The sequence below is a fragment of the Mya arenaria genome, chromosome 10, assembly GCF_026914265.1.
Source record: "Mya arenaria isolate MELC-2E11 chromosome 10, ASM2691426v1".
Lineage (NCBI taxonomy): Eukaryota > Metazoa > Mollusca > Bivalvia > Myida > Myidae > Mya > Mya arenaria.
Genome location: NC_069131.1, coordinates 28,355,018 through 28,380,453, shown reverse-complemented (window position 1 = coordinate 28,380,453; position 25,436 = coordinate 28,355,018). Strand labels below are relative to the sequence as shown.

General features: G+C 33.6%; 1 protein-coding gene and 2 pseudogenes across 1 annotated transcript; all 3 read left to right on the top strand.

The window, feature by feature from the left end:
- The first annotated feature begins 11,135 nt into the window (after positions 1 to 11,135).
- Positions 11,136 to 12,236, top strand: LOC128204548 (sex peptide receptor-like). The gene has a single exon (XM_052905956.1). It carries the CDS (start codon positions 11,229 to 11,231, stop codon positions 12,234 to 12,236), a length of 1,008 nt encoding a protein of 335 aa, XP_052761916.1. The 5' UTR covers positions 11,136 to 11,228.
- A 3,198-nt stretch (positions 12,237 to 15,434) lies between these two features.
- LOC128204546 (putative nuclease HARBI1) lies at positions 15,435 to 20,220 on the top strand (annotated as a pseudogene).
- A 3,564-nt stretch (positions 20,221 to 23,784) lies between these two features.
- Positions 23,785 to 25,181, top strand: LOC128204545 (putative nuclease HARBI1; annotated as a pseudogene).
- The last annotated feature ends 255 nt before the right edge of the window (positions 25,182 to 25,436 follow it).

The window sequence follows — 25,436 nt, the reverse complement described above, 5'->3', positions numbered from 1 at the left end:
CATATATTGTTAAATTATACTGACTTTGAATTCGCTACTTCGCAAAAAAAACACTCTAATTAAGATTAACGTTCATTTCTCATCTCGAGGTATCACTTTCATTCGAAGATGTTTCTCTAGATTGTAACCATCACTAATCATTGGCGAATAAGATGTCTTGGTCGATATAAATCTTTAATTAACCACTGTTTCCTAAGCTAGTATTTGAATCCATTCATCTATAAATGAAAAGAATCAGTTTAAACTTATATGCCAAACCGCAGTTACGATATTGTAAAGCTCATCAAAAGCTAAACACATTTCCTATGACTTTCAGCGATCGTGAGCAAAGATTTGTTGTAATGGGTTATCCAGTTACATCTTAATTGCCTGGCATTTCAGTTGAACGAAGTAAAAAAGTAAGAAGCCATGACAGATTTATCTTTAAACACTGCTCCTGTCTAACACAATATATTAATTTAAACAATAATTGATATATAAAATTTTGACTTTTGAAAGTATTGCATCCATTTAAATCATGCAACATTTGGTGCCTTATTTGTTATTTGGGTGTTATCCGAGCTTGTATCGTATAAAATAATTGTGTTATCACATAGTCTTGTCAAAAGGTCTTATTTCGACTCGACGACATATAAAGACACACTATTTTGATAGCATGCGTTGTTGTAACACGTCATTTTGATATCAACGAACGAAACGTGTTCGTGATTGCAATATCAGTTAATACGCTGTGTACTTCCATAATTACGTTATCAGTACATTGCATACAATGTGTAATAGTGCTGGTAAAGTATGTAACGTTCATATAACCAATAATGCGTTAACAATATCAATTATCTTATACTGTCTGCATCACAAGTCACTGAATTAAAGGGATGCCAATACTGTGTGGTATCAAAATAATAACATAATTGTTTTCTGCTTTATCATAGTGTTTTAATAAACATCTTCCTCTGCAGCCATCATACCATTAACAAGCAGAATAGGGATATGTTCTTATGCCGATAATTGAAAAAGCCCATACCGCATTAGTTTGTTTGAAATAATTAAAAATAACGTATAGACCGGCTATTATTATAAAGGGGCATACGAGAAAAACGTGTCTTTTTAAATCGCGAAAACAAATTTTGTTGTCATTAACAAATTAACGTTATACAATGACGTCGGTTAAGCCGTAGTAAAAAACGTAATGCGTAAATTAAGTATACATGTTTATAAGCGGTCAAAATAAGATATAACGGAAATGGCCCGCCATCCATTGACCAGATCACGAAGCATTGTTTTCTCATTTAGATTATTTGCACAGTATCATTATTAAGTTTTTACAAACAAAGTGCAAGCGGAGTTTAACGCTCCTTTGTTTGAATTTAACCAAAAACATTACTTTACAATGACTTTCATTGAATATTGGTCTCATATACTACAAACCGGATTTTCCCACTTTTGATAAGCTACATTATATAACATATTTTAGGAGCTATCAAGTGATAAAATCAGGACTAAAAAGATAAAAAAAAAAATACGCTCTTCATGAGAATAATTGTGTATTGAATAGTGAATCCGAAGACTCGTGGTAACATTCCATAAATCAAGATTGAGTAGATGCTGGGAACTTTGCATGTGGTGTGTTACGGCGTCTAATTCCACGCTGTTTTTATGAATATTTCATCCATTATTGACTAGTAATTAGGCAACAATCCCATTAAACAGCTTGAATGCGTTAATCCAAAATTCTTCACGCTGACCAGATTGTTTACCTATATATACCATTGGAAATTATAACAATATAACGCTTGTTGAACTCACTTCAATATATATATAAGAATACGTGTTGAAAACAAAAACGTTCGATATAAATAATATTTCTCTTTTCATAATATTGGAAGTATAAAACATTTAAATAAATTATCCGTAAATTGTACAATTGTCCACGTTATAATTTCAAATAATTTCTTTTACATCAAAAACAGCATGTCGTCTCGAAAAAAGACAACAATATGATAGTGATAAAATTGACAAGTAGTTCTTTTTCTGATAAAATTGACTCTGACATATTCTTGAAGCAAAGTCATCTAGACGATTAATCTAAAATGATAAATCATTGACAGATAGAATATCAGGTCAGTGTCGTGGGTTGGAATTGGCAATATGTAAGGATATATCGGGCTAGCCAAAGGCAATAAATTCTACAGCTGACCTAGATGAACTTTCCCTATACACCTGACATAGCTAAAACTGTCTCTTTTGTCCAAATATTCATTATTTCTTTATTCGTAAGTAGACTGGTTTAAACACACGCTTTAATATTTATGCGAAATGTTACAGAAACAAGCTCAGTAGCAAAACATTTAAACATTACATCACAAACAAGAAGTATGGAAGAACAGCACAAAACTCCACAAGCAGCAAAGTGCATACATATTATATATAAAAGCCTAGGTATAAACAACTATTTGATTGATGAGACGTGTCTGACGATGTGTTTCTACCTTCATTCGATTTTGTTTGTGATTTCAATCTTGAAATTATGCGTTTGTCTACTGCTTTTAGTTTGAGCGTAATGGTGCAAATTTATATCATGCCTGGCGTCACCATCCTTTACCCAGAACACAATGCAAAGGAAGGTAGGACTCTTTACGGAGAATTTTAAACAATTGCCATTGAATTTGTTTGAATGAAAGAGCCATTAATTTAAAAGAGAAAAAGAGTATATCATGTTAAATGTGAATATATGCTTCTGGTATTATTTTAATTAACCGGGACACTGTGGCCATCATCTAGTGTAAACCGCAACATCATCATGCTCACTTCTACAAAGGATACACATCACCAGATGAAGTGTGAGTGTTAAAGTTAAATTTGCATACAGAATTAAACAAGTATAAAGTAAAAGCTCCTCTTAACGTTTAGCAAAATCAGAAAAAAAAATATAATACACTATAAGGTTGAAAATTCGGTTAGTCTGTCCAATAATATATATTTCAGCTTTTGATATATGAACATGGAAAGTAGCCCACGCACTGATATGGTATAACTACGCTTTCATCCACCGTTATTTTCTAGAGAAAAAGAAGCAAATGTTCTTGAAGTTACCTTTGCCTTTGTATATATTCAAGTTCATGCCATTGACCTTGTCGTTAAGAAGTCTCAACTTTTTAACGAACCGTTAAATATATATAAAAATGTAAACATTTAATGAGTTTCATTAAATTATTAAAGGATCATATTTTTGTAAGTTTAGAGTAAATCATGGTTTCATACTCTGAATGATTTAACCATCCGACAAATAGCTTTAGAGGGACAAGGAGACGTGTATATATACAGACTCTTTGGCTCATGGTCAATAGTTGCTTTCAATTTCTTTTCAGAATGGTCGATTAAAGATACTCAATAACAGAATTAAACAGCTATAAAAACATAATCTACACGATTGTGTCAATTTTGTTTAAGCAAGGTGAAGTGAACTTTGAATCACATGGGTTCTGAAAAACAGAGCTGAAGCCACTAGGTACGACAAATTTATACAAAGACAGAAAAACAAGTGTCTGAGTTTTTTTTTCTAATTACATGCGTGCGTCTCTCCCACAGAGGAAGCCACATACATTTATCTTAAATTAGAAAATCAATATCTTTCTCTAAATTAAGTTCAGCAATTTAAGAAGGTCGCTAAAACAGAAGTAAACATTTGTTTTGCTATGCATGCCATTGATTAGAATTGTGATTATGTAATTGATGACATTACGCTGACACGAATAACATGTGCTCAACGAATAGTTTTCAAGTTAACAATACAATCGGTGAAACATCATTCACAAGACATTCACTTTGGTGAACCGCCGTTCGTTTATAGAAATTAACATTCAAACAAATTTGCCTTTTTATGTTTATCCTTGTTTCTCCAATAAAATTGCATAATGTACGTACCAATTGAAAATGGTAACGATGAAAATGATTCGACTACGGAACCAGCATCATTTTCATATATTGGTTTTCAGAGCTCTATAAGACAATTTGCTGACATTTTCCTTTATTCTGTATGGGATATCGGTAAAGTGAGGTTTAGCATCTTTCTCATGGGCGTTGCCGAGGCGTTTCAGCTATCATCTGAATAAATCGAGACAAGAATCGCAGAAACATAAAATTAAAAACGAATGAAAGTTAAGTAAAAAGCGCAAAAGGAGTGGTGAATTGAAGTGTCTTCATTTATAAACAGACATTTCTTAATTTGAAATTAATGACAACCGTTGGATATAAAAATCGGAGTTAAAAAGCGTAAGTTTACATTTTGTCATGGGTAAAATGTTGATGTAAGCAATGATTGACAATGTCTGAGATGATAAATACAGGCAACGTTTTGATGAAACATTTCCAACAATTATTTTAAACAAGGTTTATTTCGAGCGCTATTTAATTTCTCATTTGATGTATATTGGTTCTACGGGTTACATGATAATACATGTGCTTTCAAAAATTACGTTGTATTTACAAAACTTTCGATATGAATAGTAAATATTAATTAACACCACTAAAAATAGAATACTTTTTTTCATGAACACATAAAAATTATTGTTCAGTAAAGCCTTTAATCAGAATAAAGGATCTGTATTCCATCCGCTAAATGTATGTAAAGTTAAAAGTGAATAAATTAAAGACTACTAGAAACATTTAAAAAAGAGAGCAATGGGAAGTTAATTCAATAAATATTGATTCAGGGGTTAAATTTGTTTTGCACTGCTACATTTTCTTATTGCTGTTTGTGCGTTCTTAACTTACGTATATATACTTGTTTTTCCAAAGTTGTAAAATCCTTTTAGTACTTGCTAGTTATTGACCGGACAAGCAGTTCCGTTATTGATATTGACTAACTGAACAAATGAAAGGAAGATAATATTCAGCAATAACTGAAACTAGGATTATGGTCCTAGCGCAGAATAATATTGCTTTAAAATTGCCTCATGTCAAGTTTTTTAAAGCGACACTCTTATTCCAAATTAATACAAACGCATGTATAACAAACATGCATTTTGAGTGGTAAACATCTAACTACTTACTTACTTATGAATCAATGGAAATATTAATAACTGATAACAAGATTGGAACCGTGTATTTACTAGCTGAAAACACATTTTTTTAAATGATTGATGAACGCTAAAAGATTTACTCTGATTGAGCGCACAGTAAGTTTGCCTTAAAATTGATGTATGTCAAGTTTTAAGTGTCAATAAAATCTCGTTGGTTGTTTTAACGCTAGTCTACATCAAGGGTTTTGCTGACAAAAAAGATAGACGGACAGCGCGGCAAATATATGCTCTCCTTCGTGGGACCAAATTAAAATGAATACTAAATCTGTGTATTGATCAGAACGGATAAACGCCTAAAATAAATGTAATTTTAAAAACTGATACAACATAATTTAGCATAGACTTCCAAATATGATTCAATATCAGGCTATATCTATAAAAAAAGTACAACAATATAAACACATTACACATAAATCCAAATATTGAAACTGATTGTTTGGGTAATCATTTACTGAAGAGTTTACCTCATTACACAGTCCAAATATCAGCCAGTGTCTTTGAGACATATGATTCCAATCGTATTACTTCAATAAAATCTACAAATTATTTTGATGTGTAGAAATAAATACTTCACCAATATGATATAATTGGAGAGTTAACTCGCAAACTTTTTAAAAAAATGAATACAATTTGCATTACCTCACCATTGTCTACGAAACGTTTTTGGTCTATAATTTACTAATGTTTTAAGTTTCAGACTCAAGCACAGAAACCTCAAACGCAGTCTAAAACTCAATTCATTTCACGGCATGAAAGCATAGCATGATTTAAATTATTGGATGGTGTAACGCTTTATAAAACAGTAGTCTCGTATTGATTATTCGGATGAATGTTTTGTTAATATTAAAAAATACTTTGATAAACACATCTTGTTTTTAAAAGGTAAATATTGTACTGTGCTGTTTGTGGAGTTTTGTGCTGTTGTTCCATGTTTCTTGTTTGTGATTATTTGTGTTTGGTATTATATGTTTTGACGTTTCCCCTTTGCCATTAAAAGGGGTTTATGTTTAAAATTTTGGCTACTGAGCTTGTACTGTAGTTTTTCATTTAAAGTTTATAGTTTATAGCAAATGTATACTTCAGTGATTGTTAAAAGCAATGCTTTGTACATAACATTTTTTGCTGAAGAATATTTTTTCTTATGGAATATTGACCATTTATTTATTTAACATATTTTTGAGACAATGTTATTCCAAAAAATAAAAAATAAATATTTTAAATAACATTTGAAGTTAAGTGTTAAGATGAGATGAGATTGAGATGGAGATTTGGATTGAGTATGTTCTTGATATAGGGGCCTGAATTAGTGAATGTTTCAAAATATATATGATATAACTTATTTTAACAATAGATGTGTGCATGCCTATAGAGGAGATAACCTGGAACATATTTTCAATATCGTTGTTCCTTAAAGATGTACTTTACCCCCACCCTCCCCCCAAGTAAGATTTACCAAAATTAATAATATTGTTTTAATATTCCAAACCAAATGAATAAATGTCAGAACCAATGTTTTTTATGAAGGATACCGAGTTTAATTTGAATAAAATGAGCATAAAACACGTAATTTCTACCTGAGGGTATTACCAATCATTTAATATGTGTGCGCTCTCTGCTATTAATTACACGGCTACAATCTTGTTATCAGAAATTAATATTTTCCATTAATGCATTTTTAAGTAAGTAGTTAAAGGTTTGTCAGTCCAAATTGATGTTTGTTATACTAGTGTATGTATTGATTTTGAATGAGTGTGTCATTTTAAATAGCTTTTTTACAAAGACGTTACACGTTTGCTGTCACAAACAAGAATCAAGAAGTAAGAGTCTAATCGGACCTGGTTTAGTGTCAATAAAGACGTATATTTTGAAATAATACATTAAGAACTCTTGCTCGCAATGTTAAGTCTTGCGATTTTATGAGCCTTTTTGATCCTGTTTCCTATTAAACAAATACAAATATTATATCTTCAGAGAGGAACCAATAAAGATCCTTAACGTTTTTGGTCTTATACATTAGTCATATTGGTCCATTTTTATGTTCATTTAATGGGTATTTATGTGTGTGTTTAAGCGCGAATTAGAATAAACACTGAGGTGTGGTAGTAATACCTACAAAACCCTAGCCTTACACTACACAAATGTTCAAATAAACGTCAATACCATTTTATCTATGTAAACATGAATATTTGGAGAATTTAGATATTGATGTTTCAATATGAAATCAGGAACACGTACTTGGCATTTATTATTCCTTTTTCTCGTTGGTTTAATTCAGCACCACCTTTTGTCGTTTTAAAGCGATTCAATGTTCCACATTTTCCGATTTTCTGCTTTGACCAAATAAAATTCTGTCATTTTCAAAAAGTGTCTGTTAACATTTCTGACCAAATATGTAAACGACAAATCATAATTATGTTTAATAAAGGGTTGGATAGTATTGGCCTTTGATTGCCCAAATAAGAAGAAAAACATATTTCAACGTTATGGTTCGGTATTTTAGAGCACATTGTTAACTATCTGGTTCTTGTTTTAATTACATTAAAAAACCAAGACGAATGCACATGTAGTCACGAGTATTGGTCGGTTTTCGGTTGAAGCCTTTTCTATTAAGGCCAATTATACGATTTTATTGCAAAATAGTTAAGAGAAAATAGGTCGAGATTTATTTTTCTTAATTTTAGTAAAGTTGAATATTAATATTATTTTGACAGAGAAGAAATTACTGGTTTTCATCTTGAGTTAAAAGTACAATATAGAAAAATAAACATGTTCGCTAACAAATATTGTTTTTGTCAGAAACCTAAAAGCAAACCTGATTTAAAGCATGACATGCAAGGAAATTATGAATATACAATTGATGTTCGTACTCTAAGTTTTTTTTTCTTTTAACATTACGTATTATTTATATAGCGAGCAATCACAGAAAATTAGTTTGGATGGACATTTTGTTCAACTATTATTTGTTTAAGGCACACTGAGAAGGGTATAAGGAAAATAATCGCTAAGTAAAGGATTCGAATACGAGACCAGCTTAATTCTCAAAAAGTGGTTTTCGAAGCTCAATCAAAATCTTTGCTGACATTTCCCGTTAATATATATTATGGGAAATAGGTCTTCAGCATCTGTCTTTAGTACGTTTCTGAAGCGTTAGAGCAGACATCTGATTTAACAATAATCAGGAATCACAGTACATTGATTCAACTCGGGGAAAAGTGAGTAAACAGCGCTGAAGGAGTGTCTTTATATCTGTTGATTTTTATGGAGCTTTTTGAGTCTTATAACAGTGCTGGATATGAGGTTTAATGAAGTTAACTTCATTATGAAACGGTAAAAATGTCAGCTTATGAATTAATGTAAAATTTTCATAACTTACCTTTCTTTGAACTACTTTAAAACTAACTAGGCGCAAGTTTACATTCATTTTCTTATGTTACTTTATCATTGATTTTGATCTGTGAATATGGAACAAAACATGTTGAAATATTGTCCAAGGCTTTAAAATTGTAATTAAGAAACAATTCGGCGTGGTTACCTAGCATGCATGGATAAACACCTACAACTCTTAATTCTATGATACAGTCCACTTCTATTGCATCGTCTGTTTATTTAGCTATGCTGTTGTTTAATAATATCGCTGATAAAAGCCACTGTTCGTTATTTTATGGTATGTTACGTTACATTATGTTACCTTTATGCTTATTTATGATATACTACGATATGGTATATCATTTTATGTTATGTTATATGTTTATTTTTAAACTTTTATACCTAGTTTTGCCTAGTCTTTTATGCCGCTGATTTGCTTATACATTTACTTTGAATCTATTTATTGGGCATGATTTAACAGCATTTATGGTTTGTTTATATTTGTGATTGTAGAGCTAATAATTTTGTGTCTATGGCTTCTTGTTGTTTGGGCCCCCTAAACCTATATAATTTTTGAATATTCGACTACTGGGCTTGTCCCTGTACTTTCATTGAATTATTATTTATTCATTTCATTGCAAAACAATGAGGTATAAGACCATTTTATATCACATAACAACCTACTTTGAGATTTTTGTTTTTGTGTTATATGTCTTTGGCGTTTACCCTGTGCCAATAAACGGGGTTTATGTTAAAACTTTTGGCTACTGAGCTTGTTTCTGTAGTTTTTCACATAAATATGAATATACTCGAAGTGCGACAAGACGTTATCAAAGAAGACAATGTCGATATTTCTAATTTTAAAGACGCATTTCAACAATGTTAACACGCATCTAAGGGAACAAGCTTATTTTATTACTTCGTCTGAACACACACTTCTTTTTCCCAATTGATTAATTTTAAATGCATTAACAATTATATTACTGTCAAGCATTACTGTATAGGAGACAGTTTAATGAATATGTCATTAATTAAGGTTGAAATTGCTTTCGATATTTAAATGTAGTATACCTTTGTTGAAATTGCAAGAGTTTGCTGGATTCTTTTATTTACCGAATATTTCCTTATAATTATAATAACTTGTTTAAATGCAAACTACTATAGTTTTATAGATATGTACATTTTTGGGAGGTTTCATTACAAACTATGTCATGAAAGTATGAAGTATGAAAATAAATATATTACCAAAAAGCGTTGCTAAGAGACAATTAATTTATTTCCTTTTGCCAGAATAGACGTCATTAAATAGAGGTCCAAATCATTGTTTATTTGACCGTAAGTAGAAACACACGATATATATTAATCAAATTTTTAATCAGTGACCTAAATACAATTTATTTATTTTTTATCATTTTATCATTTTGTTCAAAATAGCATTTCCCTAAAACATGTGCTGTTCGTGAGGTTCTGTGCTGTTCTTCCATGTTTCTTGTTTGTGATTTTTTGTTTGTGTGATCTTTGTCTCTGTGTTCTATGTCTTTGGCGTTTACCCAGTGCCTGTAAAACCGGCTTTATTGTTAAAGTTTTTGCTACTGAGCTTATTTCAAATAGTTTTTCACATACGTATGGAATAAAAGGAATTGTCTCAATCACCGTTCGATACGCTCGTTTATCATTAAATTATTGTAATTATTAAATACATATTTGTTAATCTAGTTTTTTAACAAAGATAACATAGCGTGTAATGCCTCCCTTTCGCTCTGTTTCGTGCATAGAGTCCACATCCAAACATACATCCTTTGTGCTCTGTTTGTGATGTATGTTTGTAAGTGGTGTTAATATGTTTCTGTTTCTAGTTCATTGTCTTTTGGCCAGTTACCTTCTGTCTTTCACCAGGGTGTTTTCCTCCATTTAAACATCTTAAAGCATTGTGATTGTTTGTATGGCAAAAAATTTGTCATTTGGACGTATTTATATTGCATATCATATAAGATGCAAACATACAGCTAAGGCGAGACTTTGAATAAACACTTGTATTGTTGTAGCTGTCCTGCTTTTTTTCTTTTGCCATAATGTATCAGTTTATTTTGAGATTAACCCAATTCAAATACATTTCTCTCATTTCAGATCAGATGGTTGCCTTGTAAGTCACAGACCTGTCTCATTAATTCCACTACAAAGTCAAAATCTCCATGTCTGCGAAGAACACATGTCAATTGTCGTAGAAATACAACGAAGCAACAACATCATTGAAATACCCTAACAGCAAAATATATTTAATATAACGGATTTACATCCTTGTCTGAAACAACATAGGAAGTTATTAAATGAAGTAGATTAAGAAAACCTAAATATAACAAGAAGCATACTTGACAATGGGTTGTTTTATTACATAACATCTGGTCTTGATTATCCATGACATTTCCCTAGGGGAACGTCTTAGTAGAAAAATAATTACCGTTAAATTTTTTGTAGAGACGATAAAAAACAAAACAATTGATTGTCCTAAAGGAAGAATATTTCCTGACAAACATGGACAATAATTGTTCTAAAATGCTTTTATCACTGCATGGTCCAAATTCATATAATGCAGCTGATACATTTGACTACAGTGGCTATAACATAAGCAAGAGTGACAATTCAACGATGGAAATCCAGCAATCTGATTCGTTCAGCTTGTATATAACCAGACGTGTTGTGCAATCATATCTAGTGCCTATAGTCGTCACGTTTGGGATTATTGGCAACATATTCAACATTATCGTGCTAGTCAACCCAAAGATGAGAACGTCAACAAACGTGTATCTTATGTCGCTTGCAGTATGCGATTCCCTGTACCTTCTGTTTTGTTTGACGCTATCATTCTTACACTGCTCAAACACTGACCTTTCTGAAGAGGCTTTCATGTACATACCTAATGCCAAAGTGCTCTCAGATCTGTTCAGTAACACAGCCGTATGGCTTACGGTTTGTTTTACCCTGGAGCGTTTCATCGCCGTTCGATTACCAATGCGCGGGAAAGCGTGGTGTACAGTCAGCAAGGCCAAAGTTGCTATTTTGATGACGTTCATTGTTTGTGCAGTGAACACATTGCCGGAATTCTTTGAAACCAAAATTGTTGAAATCGCTGGAAACGGTTCCGCCCACTTCCAATGCGAAACCACGGATTTTGCTGAAACATACAGCTATCACATTGGCTATTACTGGTGGTTTGTTGCGTTATTCACTTTCGCGCCTCTGGTTCTGCTGGCTGTGTTTAATAGCCTTCTGATAAAATCCGTCTGGCAGGCTAACCGGAAACGTCAGCTCCTGTCACAGACAAGAGTTACCGGAGAGGCTAACAAAGCGAATAAGGAACAACATAGGGTCACGCTAATGCTCATTTCTGTGGTGCTTATTTTTCTTGTGTGTCAAGCCCCTCAAGCGCTTTTGCTTATATACTGGTCATACGTTCAAGCTAATGATTTACCATACCATAGTGACATGGTCAAAATTGCGGGTAATGTTTGTAACCTCCTAGTGCAAATCAATGCTTCTGTTAACTTTTTCTTGTATTCGTACTTTAGTAGTAAATTCAGGAAGACATTTAAGAACGTAATATGCATATGCAGACGATATGATAAAAAGCGTTGCGTACACCGACCACTTCACCACAACTTGAGAGGGAACTCTTCTTCTAGACAATCCATAACGTCGCTAACACTTATGTCATCACCGTCAGTTAGGTCACACAGACGAGAAATACATTCAGCAAGAAGGGAAGTTCTCTATAAAATGGAGAAATTGTAGCAGTGCAATTCTGTATTTCTGTTTCATAGTTTACTGCGATCTCGAAAATCCATCTGTTAATATCAAGGACTTATCTTATACATACAAGTTGTGATTTGAAAATATATTCTCCTTTTAACTAACTGATATCAACAACGATAAACCAATCCGTAACAAGCGATTTCTTTTTTGACACCCTGCCATAAACACGTATGTAAAGACACCTGAGCAATACGGATGTGTTTAATTGCAAGAACAAATACTTTTTATATCTTTAATGACTTTGACATGTTTTGCGTCCATTTGCTTTTTCTTTATTTGTATGTAAATAATCTATAGATCAGCATATTAGCAGTGTTTTTATGTTATTTGTTTTTAAGTTAATCTTCTTGATGCCTTTTGTTTCAAGGATGTGAATTTACGTGTTTATGGGTGACAGACGAATCACCGACCAAGAAAGCCTCCAATTACATACAAAATAATATATATAACCGTGTATTTTGCTGTCGTATCTTATTTATGTCAAAGAAAGGGAGACAATGGTTTAGAAATATTAACCATGATGATTTATTTTTAAACATCTGTGGTCAGTTCCCGTAAGCATGTGTTAAAACATTACATCATGTTTCTTTCATTTTGCTTTGAATTTGTGTAAAATTTTATTAAAGAGAGTCATTATGTTAACATCATTTTTCCATTCATTTTCTACAGATTTAAGATTACCTTAGCCAAATATCATTTAATCAAAGGACCCTCGGGTGATCATTTGAGTCGCACAAGTGGAGTGACTCTCAAATATGTTTCCGTTCTCACAAACAATCGCTCACCCTTACAGAATAATTTATCGACTATGACATGTAAAGGCATTAATGGGAATTACTCCCCCTGGTATGTTCGTATGTTCGTTTTTAAATAAAACTAAATTAATGATAAACATTGTATGAATGTTGCAATTGAAATAAAATTTGAATCGATTAATCTTGCAAACTTTGAAGTGAAACATTGAAAAAGGGTATTTATATTATATAAGACGAAAAAACATATCGTGTGGGAATTGGCATCTGGTCTTTATGAAATGGTTATATGTATTTCATTTATGAATTTCAGTATGCAATGAATATAATCATTTGGTTAATTGAGCAACTTATTAGAATTTACTAACTGTATTTGCAAACGAGTATATTTGTAATTCTACTGGAGTTTCGTAAATAGCAAAACTGTGTTGTTGCTTCTGACAGTGAGCTGCCGTCCTTATTTCCGGGTCTGTCTTTAACCTTTTTTGCCAATATATGTCCGTCATTTTGACAGACCGTCTTTCACCAGTGTTTAATTATCTGCGAACCCCGCACGACAGGAGACTTATAGCGTTTGTCAGTTCATATAATTGTCCCTCTATTTATTGTATTTAGCCTAGCCTAGTAATAGTGTATAAGTGGTTAAGTTCACAAATTGACAAAAATCACGAATATTTTGACCAACGTTAATATCCACGTTGCATTTAGTGTATTGTGTGCTTTCATGAGCCACCTTGCATGAATAGGCTTTATTGCACTTGTACTTAAGTCAATGTCGTTCATAGTCTGGTTGTGTTTGACTTTATCGGCAACGCAGTCAGAATAATAAGTCTGAAATATTGATTTCATGAAATTTTGTTTGGAATGGCATCGAGAGGCTGCATTTGATCTGTACATGACGGTGTGACGAAAACAACCTTGACGTTAATAGTTAGGCCTAACATGGTCTAACTGAGAAAAACGTCAAATAAAGCTAGAGCAGCTTGATCACATCTGTACAAACAAAAGCTACAGATTAGTTTGCACACCTCTATTGTGATACAGCATGGCATAGCGACTGTTTCTTTGTTACCACGTATCGGCATTAAATGAAATGTGTATGGTGCAGTATTGTTTTGAACTGCACAAAAATAACTATTATCAAACTGAGAATGCTATACCTTTATATTTTGATTATTTATTATTATTTATGAAACCTGAGTAACGGATAACTTTAACTTGACAACATACCTTTCAACTGGCAGAATTTCTGTAACGGACCCGATGTAGTAAATCACTATCAAATCAAGAAAGTTGAGCATCGTGTCCCGATTTTCACAACGTGTACATATTACGCACAGTCATATTTAGGGATTCGCGAACATTTCTGCCTGCAAAACGTCGGAAATCTTCAATATGCGAAGTTTTTACCAGCGAACATAACCACTTATACAGTATTACCTCTCGGTATCTTTGTTTGTATATAGGACTGTCTTTGATTATTTTGCTCGTCATAAAATAAAACTGTCAGTTGTCGATTGTGTTGTACTCGGCTTGACATGGCCAACGCAATTAGGATTAGGAGAAACAATCAATAGACAAACAAAACATGTTTAAGACAAAGCACAATACAAATAACATGAAATAAGTGTAAAGATATGTTAGAACAAAGTAAGTGTTTGATGACGCCGCTATGGTTTAAAGCTAATACGACGTATTTAGTTTAAAATCATTTTTATTTTACAACTATTGTGAAACAAGTTATGACAACATTATATGTATCATTCTCTTTGGCACGATGTCACGAGAGAGTGTGGTCTTTGTGTTGTGGGGGAAAACCAGAGTAACAGGAGAAAAGCCACTTGTCTGCTTTGGTGACCATAAACCACCACAAACCAAACTCATAAATTCACATATCAGATCAATTCTACAGAACGTACTTCTTTATTCAACATTGAACGAGTTCGCAGCTCAATTACTGATGAACTACGATTTCAGTGACATGCAAAGTCTCGATCTACTCCATATTTATTGCAATAATTAGCTCAGCTACTAGACAGTATGACGTTGCAATACATTATGCTTTTTAAGGACGCAAAAACAGTATAATTTCATTATTACTGTGCCTGTTGTTCGACGAATTAAAAATGTGCTATTGCCATGGACTTGATGATTGCATTGACGGCGCCGGTGACATCGATGTCGTTTAAAGCATATAAATGTTGCCATAATTCGGAAAACCTTAAAATAATCACTTGAAACTTACTTTGTCAATTTATGGCTCAGGGCCCCGTTTCAATAAAGATCGTAAGGCTTAAAATCGTAACTTTCTGACGTAACTGTTTTTGGCGTAAATTGCGTTTCAATAAGAATATCTTAAGGAAATTATCGTAAATTCTGGTCGTAACTTTACGGGAGCACCTAGCCTCTCTTAAGAAGCGTAAATATGGCGGCAGCGTTCGGCGTTCTTTACATGGCAAGAAATAATAATGGGCTTGAGAAGACGTTTCCGGCAAGTTTAACCCTAGCCGATGTCCGGGAAGATATTGTCGTCTCCCGGTATCGGTTGTGGAGTGCAGAGATAGTTGAGCTTTTGGCCTTGATATCAGAGGATGTTTCCCCGCAGACGAATCGCGGGCACTCGATTTCGGCAGAGACCAAGGTAAACACTTGAATTTATAATTGAGGATACACTAATTCATTTGAAGAGTTTAAGTGTTTCGTTGGATTAAAACAATAATTGGGTAAGCTCCCTTAGTTTGGTTGCTAAGGAATGAAAATTGCGGAGTACACCGGCGGTCAAAGACCACCACGACTAAAGAACAAAAAAAGACGAAGACAAGATAAAAGTCCATCCAATTTGGTTTTGTTTGTTAACCCACCTAATTCAGGCATTTACACAGTTTGGCACTTGGATTAATGAAGTGTATTGTACTTGTGTATTTGCTGATAACTACAGATGCAAGTACGTTTGGAATTTTTAAAAGAACATCACTAATTTTCGGATGGAATATTCGGATGAGAAATACAACAGCATTTTGACAACTGTTGACCTCATGTACATGACTGTTGTCTCGATTTAACAGGGAAAGTATACTACGTAGATATTTATTATTTTTAACATGTAAATACATATGTTGACAAAAAGGATGTCTAGGCAACTCATTGTTTTGAAAAAAATATTTGATCCCTTTTAGTAATTCCAGCTTTTGCTGACACTGACAAAGGGGATTTCTATTCCGAGGTTGGTGATCTGCACGGTGTCTCAAGGTCATCCATGAGAAGGCACCTCCATGAAGTTATTGCGGCCATCAACAATAAGATGAAAAATATAAGGCAAGTCCACATTTAGTCTTGAACGTTACATTAACTTGCATGAAACTAACAAGCAAGGTATTGAAATGAATGCTGGAAATGCATAATGCTCAAGAAGAATTGGCTGCCTGCATTAATGCTTAAAATTGCAATATGGCAGATTTAAGTAAGGGAAGAATAAGTGAATTTAAAGTAGAACTATTAGTGGCTTGTCAGTTACTTTTTACTTCCATGATTGTGATAGTTAAATTGATAGTTATTGAGAAACATGAAATATACTGGTATATTTGTTTTTTTAAACAGGTTTCCAACGACTTTGGAAGAGATGCTAGAGGCCAGTTTGGTGTTTTACACACTTTGTGGCATTCCAAGAGTTCTGGGAGCTGTTGATGGGACGTTAGTGCCCATCATAACACCCCATGACAATGAGGAAGTATATGTTTGCAGAAAAGGTTACCACGCCCTAAACATACAGGCTGTTGTCGATTCAAATATGAGGTTTGTATTTGTAAGATATAAAACATCATAAGACAAAAATGAGCGATGAGTTTAATCTTTTGTACATGGTCTAAAGATACTGATTGTACAATATGTTTTTTTGGAACCATAAACCATACTATCCATTAAAAATGATATTATATAAAAAGAAAAAAGGGCATTTTTCAGACAACTGATATTTATTGTGAGTGGTCGTATTACTAAAATGAAGGCATTGATCACAAAACCAGCCGGTTCTGTCAACACTGTCAATTTGTGAGAGTGCAGCTTTAATCTCTGCAAGCATGATTTTTAGCTCGACTATTCGAAGAATAAGGAGAGCTATATTACTCGCCCTGGCGTTGGCGGCGGCGTCGGCGTTGGCGTCACACATTGGTTAAGGTTTTGCAAGTAAGCACCTTTAAGTCATTATCTCAGTAAAAACATCAATTATTCCATTGAAACTTTGGATATGTATTTCCAACTATCTTACATATTAAATTAATGAAGTTAGATAACAATTATTTGAATATAATACAAATATAATACAAATAATAGGCCTTTGTTATTCGACTTAGAAATTCTGGTGAAGGTTTTGCGTGTAAGCACACATAGGTTAATATCTCAGCAACTACTTGAGGTATTGCATTGATACTTGATGCAATGGTACTCAACCATCCAACCTACTAAATTAACCAAGTTAGATAACTCTACTTTGCATTTAATGCAAATAATTGCCCTTTATTATTCGACTTAGAAATTCTGGTGAATGTTTTGCGTGTAACACATAGGTTAATATCTCAGCAACTACTTGAGGTATTGCATTGATACTTGATACAATGGTAGTCAACTATCCAACCTACTAAATTAAGCAAGTTAGATAATCTAGTTTGCATTTAATGCAAATAATTGCCCTTTATTATTCGACTTAGAAATTCTGGTTAAGGTTTTGCATGTTACCACATTTAAGTCAATATCTCAGCAAATATATCATGTATTGCATTGAAACATTAGATATGTATTCCCAGATAACACCTTTTTGAATATAATGCAAATTATGGCCCTTTATTATTTGACTTAGAAATTCTGGTTAAGGTTATGCGTGTAAGCACACATAGGTTAATATCTCAGCAATTACTTGATGGATTGCATTGATACTTTATACCATGGTACTCAACCATCTACTTAAATAACCAAGTAAGATAACTCCATTTTCCATTAAATTAAAATAATGGCCCCTTTTTTATTCGACATAGAAATTCTGGTTAAGGTTTTGCATGTAACCTCTTTTAAGTCAATACCTCAGCTTCATGTATTGCACTGAAAATTTACACACATGCTCCCATCTATTTAACCTTCTTATTTAATCAAGTAAGATAACTCTATCTTTTATTATATATAATTTTTGCCCCTTTATTATGCGAATTAGAAATTCTGGTTAAGGTCTTGCAGGTTAGCACACATAGGATAATATCTCAGCATCTATTTGATGTATTGCATTGAGACTTTATACAATGGTATTCAACCATCCAACTTAATTGAATAACCAAGTTAGATAACTGTATTTTGCAAATAATGGCCCTTTATTATTAGACTTAGAAATTCTCGTTAATATTTTGCATGGAACGACATTTATATCTCAACACACCATGTATTGCATTGAAATCTAATCTAACAGTGATCCATGCATGTTTTGCCAAAACATTTCAACCCTTACATTGAAAAGCGGCGGAATAGTCGAGCGTGACAGCTCTTGTTAATTGAAGGACAACACAATGCTTACCCAGTTTGGTTCTTTTGCAGAATGCTTAGGTGACATTACCATTGGCAGTACAAATTTGTAAAGCAAAAAACCATATTTTTTAAGGCGTGTAGGGGGAATTTATTTTACAATTTTTCCCCTATTCGTTCCGTGCACAGTTTGGCATACAAACTGCGATTTAACTTTTTCATATGGTCTGTGAACAAAGCTATTATTTAATTCGAAAACAGTATTATTCTCCTTTTAGTATGTACTTCGTGCTTTTCAAGTTTGTCAAAAAGTACGCCTATTGTAATGTACGCTGATGTTATACGCCTTAATGAATCCGTACTTGTTATTTTGCGTAATGGTTGAAAAGGTAGAATACCTTTTAAATACTGTGCATGTATATCGGTGATAGAACCTTATAATTACATATATAGTAAATATAAGTGCATATGGAAGCAAATGTTATAGTTCAGCTCGAATGTGACGAAAGTCAATAGCTCACTTGAGTCATTTGCCTTGAAGGAAACCAACATTGGTGTTCATTTTGAGAGGCAATGGAAAGGTATCCCTGGTGAGGATCGAACCAACCACATCTTTGTTAAAATGCACACACCTATACCACTATAAAACTCTCGCCTTAATTGCCATATTTTTGATAAAAAAAATGTTTGCATAAATATATCAATTTTCGAGGTATTTCTTTAATTTAATAGAATCCCCTCGATAACCGAGAATAGCCCGTTCTCATTTAACACAGATAAATTTGATGTAATATATAAATTCTTTAGAGATTTCGGACTTTTTAAGGTTATCGTTACACTTATAGCAATAAACTGTTTATGTATGTCGCACGGACTATGTTCTAAGTGGCCATTGGCATTTAAATGTGTTCAATGTCACTGTTGCTAATATCCTTTGAACTTGAACTCTTGTGAGCGGTTATACAATTCGTCGGTTCTCGTTTTATTTTTAATACAGCACTTAAACTTGATAATGTTTGAATAAAAGTATATATTTATTTATATACTGTTATTGATAAAGCTAATTAACAATTACTCCAATAGTCGGTTATGCATTTTAATATAATTACAAACATGCATAACTATTTCGGGATTTAATGTCACATAACTTATGGTGCTAATGTCTTTTGATATAATAAAACTGTGTCCAAAATTGTTTGTATTGGAGAGGGATCAATTCTGATTTGAAAATATATCACTCAAATGATAATAAATGGTGAAACATATTTGAAAACTGATTCAAACTTTTAAAGGACCTTCAACTTTGAAGCCCACAAAGACACATAACATTACGGATATGATTTATAGAATTGATTGATAAGGCGCATGTATAAATAAGCTCCGTTTAATAGCTGCATATCTTGTTTTCTGCGGGTGTCCGTATGTCCTTATAATAACATATACTGTGTTTACAGTATTTGCAGCCAATAATTCTTAAGATAACCTAAGGAGTCCTAAGGTTGGTGGCCAGTGTGTGGACCGTGACAGTCCGGTTTTGCAGCATAACGCACAATCTGTATTTATTATGTGTTTTCATTAGTACTGGTGATCCTCAAATTCGAGGACAACATCAAGTTTGTAGGGAAGTACATTTCGGTATATACACATATGCAGGTGGTGAGAAGGTCTGCAAGTCGTTCCGTAGCTCAGGCGGAAGAGCACTCAACTGATAGAGGGTTCGAACCCTGGGCTGGCTAAACATTTTTCTAGCCCCATTCAATCTTCCTTGAACAGAGTGTTACTATAATTGAACATTTAAATCAAACTGTATATACGAGGGATGATCCAGAATTAACGGGACTGAGTTAATTCCTTTTTTAGTATAAGTGAGAGTGTAAAGAAATTGGAACAGTTGTATATACCATCTTTACTGGATTGTATCTGAAAATTTCAAAACAATATCACAATATATTTTCAACGGAAACTACAATGACGTTTAAAATTGTCAAATGACGTGAAACACGTCATACGTTGATCGTGCAATTTGGCGCTGAAATATCTCTCATTATTATGAAGAAAATGACTTGCACATTTTAAGCGATAAGTTGTTAACGACAGCGTCCCCGGTATCACGTCATTTGGTTGCTATAGTGATTAATAATATGGAATAACATAGATCTGCAATAAAACTAATTTCATAAATACCTTTGCCGTAAATAAAAGTGTGTATTCATTTTTTTTTATAAAAACCTTTTGTAAAATAAAGGAAATATAGGGACAGTACCGTTAATTCTTGATCACCCCTCGTACACATTTGGTGTTATTTATTTACATCAACAACATGTTCAACAAAGATGTAAAGTAGGTGTTTAACAACACAAGTTATACAATACATTATCAAGTAGATCATGTTGGAATAGTGCTGGTGTTGCTTGGCTTATCCAATCACAGCGATGATCTACTAACTTAGCATGCATGTCAGCTGGTTCTTTCTTATGCACAAAGTAAGACTTAAACGATATATTGGTAGATACTTGCAAAATATATCGCAGGAAGCGGAACGGGATGCGGTGGCTCGGTCTTACTTCGCATCTTACCGTTGATTGGCTAGATCTCATCATGCATATATTTTAAATACACAAACAAAACCAAATATACCCTTAGATATTTGCCTTAAAAATGTCTTTTTTCCTTAACAATCAAAATAAAATCAGTACAGAATGTAGAGAAAAATATCAATTGACAATTGATCACATTCTCCAAAGTGGATTTGTTCATAAAGCCATCCAAAATGGTCTTTTAAATACGGTTTGTTATTTTGTTCAGCATGTTTATGCCATACTCACATGTGCAGGTGTCACATATCTTACATTGATACACGGAAGGCGTCGAAAGCTATGGCATCTTGCAAACTTCATCAATAAGCCATACCTCAAAACATATTACGATATCCATATGATACGTATGGCAAATGCTATTTGCGAGTTTGTAATTCCAGATTGTTTAAAAAAAGCCAATAGCTCTTGTTAACAATTGAAAGAGCAGTGCCCACAGACTAACTTTAAGAAACGGGCAGGTGTTGGCACTATATTGCGATAGTCTTGTTACTTCCATAAGAAGAATAAATAATTGGCATCTGGTCTTTATGAAATGGTTATATGTATTTCATTTATGAATTTCAGTATGCAATGAATATAATCATTTGGTTAATTGAGCAACTTATTAGAATTTACTAACTGTATTTGCAAACGAGTATATTTGTAATTCTACTGGAGTTTCGTAAATAGCAAAACTGTGTTGTTGCTTCTGACAGTGAGCTGCCGTCCTTATTTCCGGGTCTGTCTTTAACCTTTTTTGCCAATATATGTCCGTCATTTTGACAGACCGTCTTTCACCAGTGTTTAATTATCTGCGAACCCCGCACGACAGGAGACTTATAGCGTTTGTCAGTTCATATAATTGTCCCTCTATTTATTGTATTTAGCCTAGCCTAGTAATAGTGTATAAGTGGTTAAGTTCACAAATTGACAAAAATCACGAATATTTTGACCAACGTTAATATCCACGTTGCATTTAGTGTATTGTGTGCTTTCATGAGCCACCTTGCATGAATAGGCTTTATTGCACTTGTACTTAAGTCAATGTCGTTCATAGTCTGGTTGTGTTTGACTTTATCGGCAACGCAGTCAGAATAATAAGTCTGAAATATTGATTTCATGAAATTTTGTTTGGAATGGCATCGAGAGGCTGCATTTGATCTGTACATGACGGTGTGACGAAAACAACCTTGACGTTAATAGTTAGGCCTAACATGGTCTAACTGAGAAAAACGTCAAATAAAGCTAGAGCAGCTTGATCACATCTGTACAAACAAAAGCTACAGATTAGTTTGCACACTTCTATTGTGATACAGCATGGCATAGCGACTGTTTCTTTGTTACCACGTATCGGCATTAAATGAAATGTGTATGGTGCAGTATTGTTTTGAACTGCACAAAAATAACTATTATCAAACTGAGAATGCTATACCTTTATATTTTGATTATTTATTATTATTTATGAAACCTGAGTAACGGATAACTTTAACTTGACAACATACCTTTCAACTGGCAGAATTTCTGTAACGGACCCGATGTAGTAAATCACTATCAAATCAAGAAAGTTGAGCATCGTGTCCCGATTTTCACAACGTGTACATATTACGCACAGTCATATTTAGGGATTCGCGAACATTTCTGCCTGCAAAACGTCGGAAATCTTCAATATGCGAAGTTTTTACCAGCGAACATAACCACTTATACAGTATTACCTCTCGGTATCTTTGTTTGTATATAGGACTGTCTTTGATTATTTTGCTCGTCATAAAATAAAACTGTCAGTTGTCGATTGTGTTGTACTCGGCTTGACATGGCCAACGCAATTAGGATTAGGAGAAACAATCAATAGACAAACAAAACATGTTTAAGACAAAGCACAATACAAATAACATGAAATAAGTGTAAAGATATGTTAGAACAAAGTAAGTGTTTGATGACGCCGCTATGGTTTAAAGCTAATACGACGTATTTAGTTTAAAATCATTTTTATTTTACAACTATTGTGAAACAAGTTATGACAACATTATATGTATCATTCTCTTTGGCACGATGTCACGAGAGAGTGTGGTCTTTGTGTTGTGGGGGAAAACCAGAGTAACAGGAGAAAAGCCACTTGTCTGCTTTGGTGACCATAAACCACCACAAACCAAACTCATAAATTCACATATCAGATCAATTCTACAGAACGTACTTCTTTATTCAACATTGAACGAGTTCGCAGCTCAATTACTGATGAACTACGATTTCAGTGACATGCAAAGTCTCGATCTACTCCATATTTATTGCAATAATTAGCTCAGCTACTAGACAATATGACGTTGCAATACATTATGCTTTTTAAGGACGCAAAAACAGTATAATTTCATTATTACTGTGCCTGTTGTTCGACGAATTAAAAATGTGCTATTGCCATGGACTTGATGATTGCATTGACGGCGCCGGTGACATCGATGTCGTTTAAAGCATATAAATGTTGCCATAATTCGGAAAACCTTAAAATAATCACTTGAAACTTACCTTGTCAATTTATGGCTCAGGGCCCCGTTTCAATAAAGATCGTAAGGCTTAAAATCGTAACTTTCTGACGTAACTGTTTTTGGCGTAAATTGCGTTTCAATAAGAATATCTTAAGGAAATTATCGTAAATTCTGGTCGTAACTTTACGGGAGCACCTAGCCTCTCTTAAGAAGCGTAAATATGGCGGCAGCGTTCGGCGTTCTTTACATGGCAAGAAATAATAATGGGCTTGAGAAGACGTTTCCGGCAAGTTTAACCCTAGCCGATGTCCGGGAAGATATTGTCGTCTCCCGGTATCGGTTGTGGAGTGCAGAGATAGTTGAGCTTTTGGCCTTGATATCAGAGGATGTTTCCCCGCAGACGAATCGCGGGCACTCGATTTCGGCAGAGACCAAGGTAAACACTTGAATTTATAATTGAGGATACACTAATTCATTTGAAGAGTTTAAGTGTTTCGTTGGATTAAAACAATAATTGGGTAAGCTCCCTTAGTTTGGTTGCTAAGGAATGAAAATTGCGGAGTACACCGGCGGTCAAAGACCACCACGACTAAAGAACAAAAAAAGACGAAGACAAGATAAAAGTCCATCCAATTTGGTTTTGTTTGTTAACCCACCTAATTCAGGCATTTACACAGTTTGGCACTTGGATTAATGAAGTGTATTGTACTTGTGTATTTGCTGATAACTACAGATGCAAGTACGTTTGGAATTTTTAAAAGAACATCACTAATTTTCGGATGGAATATTCGGATGAGAAATACAACAGCATTTTGACAACTGTTGACCTCATGTACATGACTGTTGTCTCGATTTAACAGGGAAAGTATACTACGTAGATATTTATTATTTTTAACATGTAAATACATATGTTGACAAAAAGGATGTCTAGGCAACTCATTGTTTTGAAAAAAATATTTGATCCCTTTTAGTAATTCCAGCTTTTGCTGACACTGACAAAGGGGATTTCTATTCCGAGGTTGGTGATCTGCACGGTGTCTCAAGGTCATCCATGAGAAGGCACCTCCATGAAGTTATTGCGGCCATCAACAATAAGATGAAAAATATAAGGCAAGTCCACATTTAGTCTTGAACGTTACATTAACTTGCATGAAACTAACAAGCAAGGTATTGAAATGAATGCTGGAAATGCATAATGCTCAAGAAGAATTGGCTGCCTGCATTAATGCTTAAAATTGCAATATGGCAGATTTAAGTAAGGGAAGAATAAGTGAATTTAAAGTAGAACTATTAGTGGCTTGTCAGTTACTTTTTACTTCCATGATTGTGATAGTTAAATTGATAGTTATTGAGAAACATGAAATATACTGGTATATTTGTTTTTTAAACAGGTTTCCAACGACTTTGGAAGAGATGCTAGAGGCCAGTTTGGTGTTTTACACACTTTGTGGCATTCCAAGAGTTCTGGGAGCTGTTGATGGGACGTTAGTGCCCATCATAACACCCCATGACAATGAGGAAGTATATGTTTGCAGAAAAGGTTACCACGCCCTAAACATACAGGCTGTTGTCGATTCAAATATGAGGTTTGTATTTGTAAGATATAAAACATCATAAGACAAAAATGAGCGATGAGTTTAATCTTTTGTACATGGTCTAAAGATACTGATAGTACAATATGTTTTTTTGGAACCATAAACCATACTATCCATTAAAAATGATATTATATAAAAAGAAAAAAGGGCATTTTTCAGACAACTGATATTTATTGTGAGTGGTCGTATTACTAAAATGAAGGCATTGATCACAAAACCAGCCGGTTCTGTCAACACTGTCAATTTGTGAGAGTGCAGCTTTAATCTCTGCAAGCAT